This window comes from Convolutriloba macropyga, chromosome 2, assembly GCF_964194025.1.
Source record: "Convolutriloba macropyga chromosome 2, txConMacr16.3, whole genome shotgun sequence".
Lineage (NCBI taxonomy): Eukaryota > Metazoa > Xenacoelomorpha > Acoela > Convolutidae > Convolutriloba > Convolutriloba macropyga.
The window spans coordinates 21,060,794-21,074,596 of NC_134469.1; the positions used below are offsets into that span (position 1 = coordinate 21,060,794).

A 13,803-nucleotide genomic window follows, 5' to 3' on the forward strand; every position below is an offset into this window, starting at 1 on the left:
GTTTTGACTTTTCGAGTAACTTTTACGCCCTTGACTTTTTGCATTTCGCGTGATCTAAAATTCTCTCTCAATCACAATTTCAAGCAACTGAACTCAATTGGAGGCAATTTAATGCTAAAAGTCACATGAAAAGTGCGCCGAAACTGGTGCCATTTTTCACTTTAAATCTGAATAGTGGTATATGTTAACCTCTAATGTGGTTATTTGAAGAACACTATTGAAGTTTTTAGTCCCATTTAAGCTCCCCTCCCCGACTGAAGCAGGCTGCAATTGATTAGAGCTCCCACTAGTCGTTCGAGAGCAATTCTTCCGACGTTTAGTCGGTTATGTTTTTTATGGCTGCAAAGCTGTAAGCGGAAAGTTAAAATGCTTGACTCTTGTTTTTTGTACACTTGTGTTAGTATTAGTAGAACTGTATTAGTAAGAAGAAACGGGACTAGAAGGGTAAATGGGTCAGTCGATATTTTGCAAAGCCAGTGCATCTAGAATTACTGATTGCTCTCGAACGAAGTCTGAAACATGATTCGTGATGTCTTTTTGTGCAAAATTGTTCCTGCAGTGTTTTTATGGCTGCGAAGCCTTAAGCGGGGTGTAGCTATATCGCGGTGCTCTTCTTTTCACGACTCGCAGAGGAGTATTGTTATTCAGGTTTCTAAAGCTGAAGCAAGTTTGACCCTGCCTTGAGCATTAATTTCTTTTCGAATAATGACTTTTGTGTTCGAACGTTGGACTTTAACAGTAGCTTAGTTTCTAATTTATAGTGAATAAGGAACAGTAATCGAGAGTTTTTGATCCTGCAACAGTCTCGACACCCCATCCAAACTGCAATTAAGCCCCCTCCCACTTAACCCCATCCACCACAACCCTCTCCCCCACTCATCTAACCCCGCCTCCGCAACCTTTCCCTACCAAGCCCATGGCCTCGCCGACAATTCATTGGATTATATTGCACAATTCTTAAGTAGTTTCCCGTATTCTAACGGCTGTGTTTTTTATTTCGACGTGTGACTCTCTTGCTTGACTTTTTGAGTGACTTTCACACTTGATTTCTTGATTTTTGCGTAAACTGTATCGAAGTTTACAAGGGCGGTTTCGCTTAGTGGTTAAGATCTCAGACTGTTATCCAGGAGAGTGAAAACTGAAACTCTTCATTGTAAAAAAGAGTTCTCTAGGATACACAGAATGGCTTTTTAATAGTTTTTTAAAGCGACGCTGATAAACAGCAACTCATTTCTGTATGTGTTGCTGTTGTGTTATGAATTTCTGAGGGCCTATCATTCTCAAGAATGAGCGATTAAAAAATTTTAAAGTAGAGTTTTGAGGCTCAAAGGAGAGATTTCATTAATAGATCAAGATGCTGACTTGAATTTAAGAGATGAAAAAGGCTCAAAACCGCCCGTATTCACATCCATTTTATATAGGAAAAATTAAGATATGAATCTAATCATAGCACCATAAGTTATAATGTGTGTCCTGACTAAATGTGGTTAGCTTATTTGAAATTCTTGGATTTAATGTATTTTTGTAGGCTTCCTGACCATAGCAACTTAGCCTTGCATTATCTTGCTAAGTTAAACTTTACAATTTCTTTAAGTTCAATTGTGGAACGCAATTTTAATCCTTCCCACGTCTTTTGGGACGGGTAATGGTTTCGTAATGATGTCGGCTGCTATCTTGTCAGTGGGAAAGTAGTGATTGTAAATTGTTCCATCTCTAGAGAGCAGAGCAAATTGTCCCAAAATTATTTATGAGAGCAGAGCATTATGTATGTTTCACCGTTTTTTGCTTTTGCGACGATTGAAGTTGGTTCTCAATTCGAATTGTTTCTCATATACTCGAAAAAGAATTGCGGTAGTGGTCTCTTTGTTTGATCATGTGTCAATGAAACAGGATGTAAAATTCAATTACGCACATGAAACAGTGTTTAGGATCAGCTGGTCAACAAAAGTAAAAATAGAGAGAAATTCATAGTGGTTTTTCTTTATGGATTTTTAATTACTCTCGAACGAAGTTTGAAGCAATTATTGTAGACGTGTGTGTCTTTTTCGCAATATTTTTACGTGACGGTTTTGTTCTCGAACCTTCTTTCATTTTCACTTATCGAGTGAATTTTTCAAGATCGACTGCTTGACTTCTGCGTTACCTAAATTGCTATTGTTCAGAAGTTAGGTCTGTTGACAAATTAATCGTGATTGAATGATAAGCTTCGACATAACGCTGATAGTCGAGTGGTTAATGCTTCCGACTCTTACGCCGGAGGTCTTGGTGCGAAGCCCTCCTTGGTTGGTGTTTCTTGGAGCCATAAAAAATTACTGCCCTCTGAATTAAATTGCACTGCCTGTCGTTTGAGAGCAATTTTTCGGTCGTTAGTTAGTTTGTTTTTAAGGAAGAGTGAGAAGTTCTTAGCGAAGTTTTTAGAATGTTTTCACGTCATGCATTTTCGGAGTACTTTTTTAGTTTCTACCTCAAAATTTATGGGACAAATTGTTCTTCGCGCAAAATGCATCTGTCAGAGTTCTTCTGTCTTTTTTGAGCATAGATCAGACCTTCAGGTGCAATGCTTTTCTCATCACATTGGTGTTTACGGCGCGTTTTAGCAGGTTTTGTGTCGTTCCTCTACGCTTTAGTCATCTTGGAATCTTTTTTGGTTGAAATCAATGATTTTGCTAGTTGGTCAATTTTTGATTTGATTCTCGTCAATTTTAAGTTTTTTTCATGTCAGAGAATGTTGATTAATTTAAGTCAAAATTTTGACCTGTTTTTGTCTACCTCTGAAAATTTCTACCTATTTTGTTTTTTTTTGCGCAATTCTGTATTCTGTTTTTTATTCAATTACTTATTTAGAAATAATTTATAGGTGACTTTACCAAGAGGAGACACTCGAATGTGTGATGCGCCAGTTCTTGACGCTCTAATTTTTAAAATGATTTGAAGTTCCAAGATTAAATTCAAGTCTTAAATTCGAGCTTAAAACCATTGAAAAGTAAAATAAACAGCCGGAATAATTCCAGGAACGACTTTAAATTTCGACGCTTATTCAAACAAAATTACTATATTAAAAAACGTTTAGAACCATCGGTGTGAATTAGCCTACAGAAAAAACGTATCATATTCTAGCTATTGGCCTAATCGAATGAAAAAGCAACAATAGCAAAGCAAAAATTGGACAAAGGAAAGAGCGTACCGGGCTATTGTCAATGACAAACAAATTTAACCGACTAACGTCAGACAAGTGGCTTTTGAACTGTAGGTGAGGAGTTGGCTTTGGTGGTAGCTAGCTTAGGCATAGATAGGTTAATCTCGGGTTATAGAAAGGCTGAGGGGCGGGGTAAAAATGATGGGCCTACACAATTCTCCCTCAAATCACGGCTTTCATCTGTCAATAAATCTGGGGAAACCAAGCTGCATATGGCAATTCAATAGTTGAAGCTAAGTACAAAATATTTTCAAATGTATCACCAAATTTAAAAAAATATTTCTTGGCAGAATACTCATGCCATCAAGCACTGCTTTTGTACTCTCTGGACTACTGGTTGACAAAACAAACCAAAAATGTAGCAAGAACGTGGATCTTATCAAACTCTTTATTTTGAAAAAATGTTTTGAACCAATGACTAATCGAACACCAAAGTTTAGCTCACAAGTACTTTTAATTCTACGTATTCTAGCTGCGTACTTATTTAAACTAACTATCAACCACATAAAAGAAAAGATACTACACCAAAATAAAAATGAAATGTAATGCATCAAATATTCAAGGCTCTGGAAAAACGGCTGAAATCTTCTAGATTTTTTAATGAACTGTTCGAAACTGAACAGGGCTAAATATACCACAGTATAGATTGATTGCAGAAAAAAATTGTCTCAAAAATAAAATTTTATGCGAAAATAGCGAAAAAATTAAGGTCTCTAGAGTCATTTTTTTCGGAAAAATGTCAATTTTTTTAAAACCAATATTTGGGCACCAAAAGATCATTCTATTATCAACTTTTTACTGTTAGACATTTCTAACGACTCAGTCAAATAACAATTATTATTTGAAAGCCCGAAAAACAACTATTCAAAGTGAAAAGCTCATTTTTTCTACGCGGCGCATAAACTAAAACCTTCTATCATCAAAACTACCTCATCAAAAACTATATCTCGACACTTTCAGCTCTTGTTTTTAGGTCAAAATACCGCATGAACAAAATTACTTACTGTAGGACCCGAAAAAGACCGATATAAAACCAATACTCTTCTTCGAAGGGTATAAATATGTAAAATACCTTTTGGTTCCATATGTACGAGGTCTCTTCTTTTTACGTCTTAAATTTAGTTAATACGATAACTTAACGTGTTTTTTTTGTGGATTGCTACATTGATGATTTTGAACTCAGATGAGGTCGTCAATCTTTAACTGTGAGCAATCAATATGAAGTATAAGTTTAGACCCATCGTAGTTTGCGTTCAAATATTTCGTCTTCTGCAAAATCAAATAATCAAATCAACACTGGATGTTTTCAGTAATCAATTGAGCTAAAAGCAAATGGGTAAACTATAATTGAGATCTGTCTTGCTAGTGCCATCTTCAGATGTTCTGATGGTTGAGTCGTCATCTGCAGCGGTGGCAAGCGCAATTTCTTCCAATAGCAACAGCTGCGAGTCATCGCCTTCTAAAGACTCTACTGTATCCGCGGCTGAAAGAAGTAAAAGACAGTGGAAGTATCAAGAGAAACAGAAATTGAGACAAGTGCTCTCTCCACTCCAATATCACATTACACAAGAAAAAGGAACGGAGAAGTAAGTTAGTTGATTTCAAGTTATTTGAATAGCACTTATTATGGATAGATCATAGTCATTATTATTATGCGATCGAAGACCGCAGTGCAATTGCGAGCACCAGCAGTTTTATAGAGAATGAGGTCTTATTGTAACTTATAAACTTTTTTGTTAAGACGTCTGTGGCCGTCTGCTGTCTTTTGAGCTGAGAAATAAAGAGGTTTCAATTAAAAAAGTGATTCAAAAACTGAATCGGTTGGCGATTTTTTAATTTCCTAAATTTCAGAAGAAAACGGCTAATTTCAGAAGAAAACGGCATGTGTGTGGAGGTATATATATGTGTGTGATAAGGAAGATCATTAATGTGGGTTTAAAAGTAGTATTCGGAGACGCGCGCATCGGCATTCTTTAAGTTTTGGACCAAAAAATGAACCACGGAGAGGAAGCTGTGGAGACGAAATTAATTAGTTCATGATTTGTAACAGCTAATTTGCCGACTCTACAAAAAATGACTGAAAGTAGTGATTTCTTTATGTTTTTGAAAATAGAAAAAACTAACAAGCTGAAATTCTATAGATAGACGCTTTCAAAAACAAATGGAAGTTTTTGCGCAGAAAAGAAAGTCTTTTTTATGCAAATCTTCTAGAATAATCTTTGACTTCTCAAGTGAGCTTTTCACGCACTTCTTAATTTTTGAGTGGTTTCAAGTGCCCTCACCCCGAAATAAAGTTTGTTGTTCACACAAAACCGATTGATGGTTAGAGGATTAGGTTTGAGGGTTAGAGGGTCGATGATTAGCATGTTATAGCCAAGTGGTTAATACCTCCGGCGGCGGATGTTTTAGGACCCGACCCATATTGCCCCTGAATTAAATTGCATCGCATTCGAGAGCAATATTGCCGACGTTAGTCGGTTTATGTTTAAATTTCAGAACTCTCAAATTTCTCAATAGAAAAGTTTTGCTGAGCTCAACAAGGGGAGCCCAAAATGAAACTTTATAGGAGAATTTTGGGAAATCCTTTTTAAAAATTCTCTGGAACAAATCTGTGTGACATTGATTAACCAAATTTCAAAAAACCAGAAACTTTTGTCGAAAAACCAGAAACTTTTGTTCAAAAATCGGAAGCCTCATAATCAAAATAGTGGTTCAGACCACAAATTTGTAAAGGGATGTCCCTCCCCAGATCTCCCACTTCTCATGTTGTTGATATAAAGCTTTGAACTTCGTATTTGAATGACTGGGATCTGAAAAGAACACGACATCCAAGGAACGTTATAGAAACGTGTCCGGACAAAACAGTCCCAGAAAAAACAGTTACAAATTGCCAAATATTCCCAGACAAAACAGTCGCAGACAAAATAGTCCCAAATAGAATATTGAAACAATTGTAAATATAATCTAGAAACAATTAACAAACATAATCTATGAGTTAGGCTTCTGAATGCATTGTTTTTAATCGATAGGAATTAAGACTACTCCAAAAACTTGTTTCAAAATACATTATTTGACAAAAACTATGTTGTAATCAGCTTAATATTTGTTCAAAGAAATAAAATCATGTGAATAATTTAAAGGGTTTCTTTGTTAATTGATGTTTATATGTTTGACTCTATGTTGAAGCAATTGTAAATGTATCGTTCCAACATCCTGTAACTGTTCAGGGTCGATACCATAAAAGAATTAGAGGGATGAAATTTCAACGAGAAATCGAAATGAATTGTAAGTAAAAACGGTTTTTCATCACAACAGTTTTTAACAGAAAACATTGTTTTTCCCTGAAAGTTGAGGCTCATTTTAGGCCAATTCAGGTCGATTAAATGTCACATGTTTGTCCCAGTTTTGTCTTGACACCGTTTTTTTGGGTTCTACATTTGCAACTTAAGTTACTTTTTGGACAGAACAAAATTCTCAGAATTTTTATTACAGCATTTTAATCTGGAAAACTTCCAATTTTTTCTTGTTACATTCCAATTAAATATCTGACGATTCTGTGAATGAATTTTTTATATCTTCTAAGTGGCTTCTTTTTCACCTTCCTTTGCGACACAGATGCAATTAAAATCAGAATATTTGAAATGAGAAAAGTGTTCTTACAAAATTTTTGAAGTGTAATATCACATGTTAGTGAAAGTGAAAGTGCTAATCTTTTAGAGTGGTGCCCTTGAAATTATCCTTTTTGGTGCAGATTTGCAAATCGATTTAATTTTTGGAATGAATCATCTTCGGTAAAGATTTCATTAGAAATTTAATTTTTTGCTTGCAAAAATTAGTCTGACTTCTTTTTCGTTTTTGGCTTCGCTCACCCAAAAATTAACAAAATGTTTACAAAGCTACTTTTTGGGGCCACTACTTCTCTTGAGGTTTATTGGAGGTCACCTAAAAGCCCGGATATCCCACAGTGATCGATGGGTTGTGTTAATTTCTCTGCTTTGTTCCAGACCTCATTCTGGCGCGTACGTCAAACTATTCGAAACAGGCAATTACACATGCGTAGTGTGTGGGCAACGAGTATTCAGTTCTGAGCACAAGTATCCCAGTCACTGTGGTTGGGCCACCTTTTACAACACAGCCGATCAGGCATCGATTAATACTGGAAGTACCAATGGCAGTGGGATACAATCATCCGAATCCCTATCTGGCAATACTGGAAGTTGCGTGGAGCGTGCAATAGATACATTTGACGGTCTAGTCCGAATGGAAGTCAAGTGCTCAAAGGTATGCTTCAGTTGACGTGTGCTGTCTTTGTTTTAAGATCTGTTCACACTTTTTACGACTTTTTAATGTCAGTAAGAAGTCAAATTAGAGTGGTGTTTTCAGTCTCGCTTGAGTAGTAAACGGAGCGAAATGTATTTAGGTTTCTGATTAATAACCGCCGTCAGCCTCTCAACAGCTATTATTTAAGCGCTCTCTTTTTTAAAAATCCAAAGCATTTGGATTGCATTGGTGTGGTTTTTTTAAGATCTGTTCACCTTTTTTTCGACCTTTTCACGTCAATGAGAACTCAAGAGTTTTGATTTTAGTCACTCTGAAGTGTTAAAATAAGCAAAAAATCGAGTGGGTTTGAAGAGTGTTTTTTTGTCAAACTACCTCAGTGAGGAATTAGTGTTTGAACACTTTTTTAGTTTTTCAGAGAGAATTTTGTCACTTGCGTCAATTTGACTTCTGTTTTCAGTGTTCCGTCTCTTGAGTGCTATTAAAAGGATACATATGTCTTCTGATTGCGCCTATTTGAAATAGCTTGAATTCGTCAATGGGCACCTATAGCTTTTTACGACTTTGACACTATTTGTAGTCATAAAATGTTAGCGATCATTTGAATTTTGCCCCTCTAAGTAGTACTCATGTCCTATCACTTAGTGTCATTAATGACAGGCACTATTGAATTCAAATTATATATAAATTTGACTTAGTTAATGATATGAGTCCGTAGCTAGTGGTTTTCCTTACTTGACACTATTTGTTCTCAAAAATTTTTAGTGAGTTTCTTGTTTTTGTCGACCTTTTTGTTTTATCATTTACTCGCAATAGGGTTAGGTCTCTTAGGTTCCTACTAGAAATTTAACTTATCGACTTAATGTTTCCAGTTTAAGGCTATTGATTTCTTTCCCTCTGACACTAATTATTTGCACGAAATGTCGATTTTCTTTAGTTTTGCCGAGTTTTTTTAGTTTATTCTCTCTTAGTTTCAGTAATGACAGCTCTGATCTGTTGCTCAGGATGCTTAAATTAATCGCGTCAATAGTCTCAGGTCATGGCTACTGCTTTCTGTGAATTGTACGCTGTTCGTTTTCAAAAAATTATTTTGCTAGTCTCTAAGTATGTAATTCATCGGAACTGTTTTGACGAGACAATTTCATGGTGAGAAGGGCAGTTCTTGATAATCGAAGTTTGATTCCCCTCAGTCACACCCCCGCACCCACTCATCCCCCGTCTCCCTAATACTCCCCTCGTCCACTCTCCTCCACCTGGATCCCCCTCTCGTCCAACCATTACCAACCCCACTCCCACTCTCAAAAAAATTGCTTAAACTACCACTCAGCTGGCTACTCTCGAAGGCAACAGCTTGCTGGTCGTTTGAAGCAATTCTCCCGATGTTTGTGGGTTGTTTTTGTTTGGCCATTTTTTTATTCTGTTGTTTTTTTTATCAATTAGTCTCAGTTAGAGTAGGTCTCATCGGTCTCCAATGAGTCATAAATGGACCTAATTAATGGTTCAAGTTCTAAACTAGTGGCTCTTATAACGTTAACACTTTATTTGCAAAATTGTACTGATGGTTTTTAGAGCTATGCCCGTTTTTTTGGGTTTGATTCTGGCTTTTTTTGATTAGTCTCAATTGTAACAGTTCTTATCGCCCTTCTAGTGCGGCATAATTACAATCCAAGAGTTGAATTGTATTGGTGCTCGGTCTTTTTTTGAGAGATGTTTTTACGCCTTTTTTCATGACTTTGAGCTTTCAAAACGGAATAAACAGGTAAAGCTCAGTGGACATCAAGTTTCATTAGGTCCATTAGCATCTTTAAGTAGTCTTCCAAGTGCTTAGGGTGTTGAAGCTACTAGAAAGGCTAGAATTCGAGGTTTAAAGGTTCTTTTATGAGTTTTCGAGCCGAAAATGTTGCAATTTTTCGGTTTTTCCCGTTGTTTTTCGATTTTTTTGGATCAGTCTAAATTTGAATTTTGTAGAAGTTGATGAAGGTATTTTTATGACATAATTGTCTTTCTGATCATTTTAAGAGCTATATTTTTTGTTCGTCAAACATAAACACCAAAATTTATACTAATTTTTACAATTTTTTGAAAAGATTTGTCATGTTTTGAGTTTTTAAGCCCTAGGTGTCAAGGAAATTCATCTAGGGTTTGATAATAAGTTTTTTCTCGGTTTCCATAGGTAATGGATTGGTTTTCAACATTCTAACATAACCAAATTGGCATTTTTTGATAAGACTGCAATATTTTTTCAAATTTTCTCAAGTTGATTATTTATGTTTTTCCAGCCCCAGGATTAAGGAAACCTACTATGGGTTTTGACAAAAGGTTATTGAAAAGAATTTGTTGGCCATGGAATTTTTTAAACATTTTAATATCGCGAATTTTAGCAATTGTTTAAAATGAAATTTGTATTTTTTCGTTTTCAAAATTTCTGATTTTTTAGATTTCTCCAGCCCCAAGGGCCGAGGAACAGCCTCTAAGTTTTGATAAGAGATTACTGCATAGTTTTTAATGGCAATAAAATAGTTTTCAATTTTTTAGTAATACGAATTTTAGCAGTTTTTTTTTTAAATAAATCTTTAAAAAAGCATTTTTGTCATGTTTTTCTGAATTTTTTTCACCAGCAAGTTTTTCCTGACACACGGGACCAGGAATCTCCTCTAGTGTTTGATAATAAGTTACTGCATAGTTGCTAGAGGTAATGGATTGGTTATCAATATTTTACTAACACGAGTTTTGGCAATTTTCTGATAAATTTTATTTTTTCAAATTTTCTGAAAATTATTATCGTTTTCCGAATTTGTTGGTCTTTATGAGACAGTGAAACTTGTTAAGGCTTCAAATAGAGATGATGGATAGTCTCTGAAGACAATGAATTGTTTCTGAATATATTAAAGCACGAATTTGAGCAAGATCATTGAAATTTGCAATTGTTTTTCAATTTATTGATAATTTTTGTCACTTTTTGAGTTTAACGATCTTTACTGGCGAACGACTCTTTCGAGTCTTGCAGATGGGTTTTTGTGACAAAACAAAATGGTTTTATTAAAGTTTTTGGAAATATAGAATATTTCGTTTTAATTTTGGACTTTTTGGTTTTTTTAAGGATTTAACATATTTCTCGAGTTTATCTACCTTTAGTGGATAGTGGATAATAAATCTCTTTCAAGGCTTGTGCGTGAGTTAATGAGTATATTGAATTGCACAATTTTTGGCCTTCAGGGTAAAAGCATCAAGATTTTTAGCAATGATAAATTTTTTGTTGAGTGTGTTTGATTATTATAGTTTTCAGATTGTCTTTCTGGGATTGTTCAATTGATCTGCTGGTCAGTTAATTTAGTTCTGTTCTTTGTTTCAATTCTTTGGATTGTATTTCAGGACTTGTTCTGCTAGATTTTTTAATTAATCGTCTTCAATTATAAGCTTTTTGCTTGACTTCGATTGTGATTGATTTTGTTCTTTTGGTCCTTTTTCAACTGATGGGATTTAAAATTTAATTTTCAGATTCCAAGTTTATGCTATGCTGTTGTTAGTGATTTTGTTATTTAGTTATGATATTTGCTTAGAGGTGCCCAAATTTTGCCGCTCATTAATTTCGGCAAGGTTTTTGTATGGTGTACGCTTTCTAAGAATGCGTGGTGTCAATATTTATCTAAAATATGGCGATGATTAATACGATAGTAGTTTTCGGCAATTTGATTTTTTTCAATTTTTTGTTTACTTTTGGGCATTTTTTGTCATATGCCCTCTCTGGGCTAACAAAGTATGATGTTGCTGGAAAAAGGTTGATGCTTAGGTTACTAGTTGTTTCAATTTTGAAATGTAATTCAGGACTTTTAATTCGTCGAATAAAAATTTGTTTCTCTTTACCCTAAGTCACAGCTGGTTCAACATTTTGCGTGAAATCTTTTTGACTCCACTAGGCTAGTTTAATTCATGCCTCATTCTGCTCAGAAAGCTTCTAAGCAGGAGTTGCTCAGCAAAGCAATCTAAATTGACGGAGGCAAAGATAGAATCAGGAATAGAATCCGGATAAACCCATAAAGCCTAATTTTAGGCGCCCGCTACTTGAACATTGTGCTAAGTCCTATCGGCCATCTCTAGTGCTTATTGGTATTGATACAAGACTATGTATCCTCTCAGTAAGAACAGGAGCAAACTACAGAATGAAACCGAAAATTTTAAGTTCAAAAATATTTGTTCAATATTTTTAATATAAAAATTTAAAATTGTTTTTCTAAGCTCAATATTCATTTTTTTGTTCCTTCAATCCCAATCGAGATTATGGGAATCAATGAGGGCCCTTTCCCGGCATTTTGACGGGTATGTTATAATTTTTTGCTGGCAATTTGATTATAAAGCATTTTGCCTTATTAAATATTTTTTAAGCATAAGACTGCTCTCAATTTAAAGGGGGTGGGTGGTCAACAACATTACATACTGAGTTTAAATATAAGTTTTAAAAACGTCCGGCTAAGATACCTTTTCTGCAGCAAAATTAGCTAATTAATTCAAATTGATACTTTTTTTTCCCGCCAATATGCCACTTCGGTCAAGATTATGGTCCAAAGTTTCTATGCGCATAATACATAATAATTCATAATTTGCATAAAAGTTGTAGCCCATTACTATTGGTCGCCATAATGTTTCAACTGCTTATTTGTGCTTTGTTTGGTGCTTTAGTGTGGTGCTCATTTGGGTCACGTGTTCGACGATGGTCCCAAAAAGTACGGAGGGGAGAGATACTGTGTGAACTCAGCTGCACTCAAATTTATCCCCAGTTCTCAAGTCAACACACAAACGCAATAGACCCACTTCACTTGCAAACTCTAATGTTAAATGGAGTGAACTCGAGATTGCGTCTATCCAAATATTTGTACATATGATGCTGACATTCATGGCCTATTACATACTAAAGCTTTCTATCATTTAGATTATTTTTGCATGGTAAAGTTTCGTTATTTTACAATCTGTTCTGTCAAGGTTATTTTGAACTGTAGCAGAAACCCACGATTAATGCACAGTGAGGCGAGAAACAGAAAAAATCTATATTGAATATAATGAGGATTCTGACGTAACTAGTTTTGTTACTAACAATGGGTGAAAGTGGTTCTATTTATAATCCAATAATATTTTAACTGATTAATAGCCGCCTCAGCTTCTCAGCCGGGTATTATAGCGCTCCTATTTGTTTTTACAATTCAAAGAATTTGAATTGTATTGGAGCGCTGTCTTTTTACGACTCGAAGATGAGTAATGGAGAAGTACTTTTTTTAAATCAATTTTATTGGAGTGAATTTTGAAGCAGGAAATGAAACACGTGAAAAAATTTTGTTGCTGAACAAAATGAAGAGTGGAGCGAAAAGAGAGTGGTTTTTACAACTCCAAGAGGAGTATTGGAGAAGTCTTTTTTTTAAAATCAATTTTATTGGAGTGATTTTTGAAGCGGGAAATGAAACGCGTGAAAAGATTTTGATTTTGGTGATTTTGGTGCTGAACAAAAGAGACGAGCGGAGCGAAAAGAGAGTAGTTTTTGTTCATACCGCTGTTTTTGAGAGCGAGAAATTGATGTGTGAAAAAATTTTCTCTAAGCGAGCGAAATTTTTTTGTTCACATGCGGCTTTTAAAAGCAGTTTTTTTGCAACTTTTGATGGTTATGAGGTTTGATTATTATATTGTATTAGTTTTAGGCTTGTTTCGATAGGAATTGAAGGTTTCAAGTAGTTAATATGTGTTTAACGCTAATTTGGAGGTTTTTGATCAGTTTTGCGGATTTTTAGACGAAATTTAATGATATTTTGCCTCTTCTTTGTTTTAATGCTTTAAGTTGGATTTGAATAGAAGCTTGTTACTTAAATAATATTCAGATACCAATTGTCTAAAGTTTTGCTATATATCGTTTTTTCTTAGGAAAATTGAGAAATTTTAAACCATTTTTCTTATATTTTTTGCAGTTTTTCTTTTTCTTAATCTTAGACAAGTTTCTTAACCTATTATGACTTGCCCATTGTTTTGCAAACTTTTAATTGCTCTAACTGCAAAGGAACGTTATTCGACTTTATGTTTCCTTTTACTATTTAAAAAAGTCTAAGTTTTTCTAGTTTTTCTTTCAATTTGTTTTAAGTTTTTTTAATGCCGTTTCTATTCTTCCTCAAAATTTTTATGGCTTTTGTAGAGGTTCAGGATTCACAATAGTTGTTGTAGTTGTTTAGTCATAAGTGTGAGCAATTTTCTCCTTCAAGTCGTTTCCGGAATTCTTCCGGCTATGTTTTGTTCATATCGCTGTTTTCTAGAGAGCGAGGTATGAAATCTATAGCCGAGCGAAATTTTTTGTT

At 34.9% G+C, this 13,803-nt stretch overlaps 1 protein-coding gene across 1 annotated transcript; it reads left to right on the plus strand.

Moving 5' to 3' along the window:
• Window positions 1-4,536: 4,536 nt before the first annotated feature.
• LOC142335187 (peptide methionine sulfoxide reductase MsrB-like) lies at window positions 4,537-12,450 on the plus strand. Its single transcript, XM_075383568.1, has 3 exons — window positions 4,537-4,782; window positions 7,201-7,477; window positions 12,152-12,450. The coding sequence occupies exons 1-3, from the start codon at window positions 4,583-4,585 to the stop codon at window positions 12,275-12,277; spliced, it is 603 nt and encodes a 200-aa protein (XP_075239683.1). The 5' UTR covers window positions 4,537-4,582; the 3' UTR covers window positions 12,278-12,450.
• Window positions 12,451-13,803: the final 1,353 nt, after the last annotated feature.

Excerpts from the sequence above, each read along its gene's own strand:
- LOC142335187 (XM_075383568.1), top strand. The coding sequence starts at position 4,583 with ATGGTTGAGTCGTCATCTGCAGCGGTGGCAAGCGCAATTTCTTCCAAT. Across the intron at positions 4,783-7,200 it reads CAAGAAAAAGGAACGGAGAA|ACCTCATTCTGGCGCGTACG; the intron begins GTAAGTTAGTTG and ends GCTTTGTTCCAG. Across the intron at positions 7,478-12,151 it reads TGGAAGTCAAGTGCTCAAAG|TGTGGTGCTCATTTGGGTCA; the intron begins GTATGCTTCAGT and ends TTGGTGCTTTAG.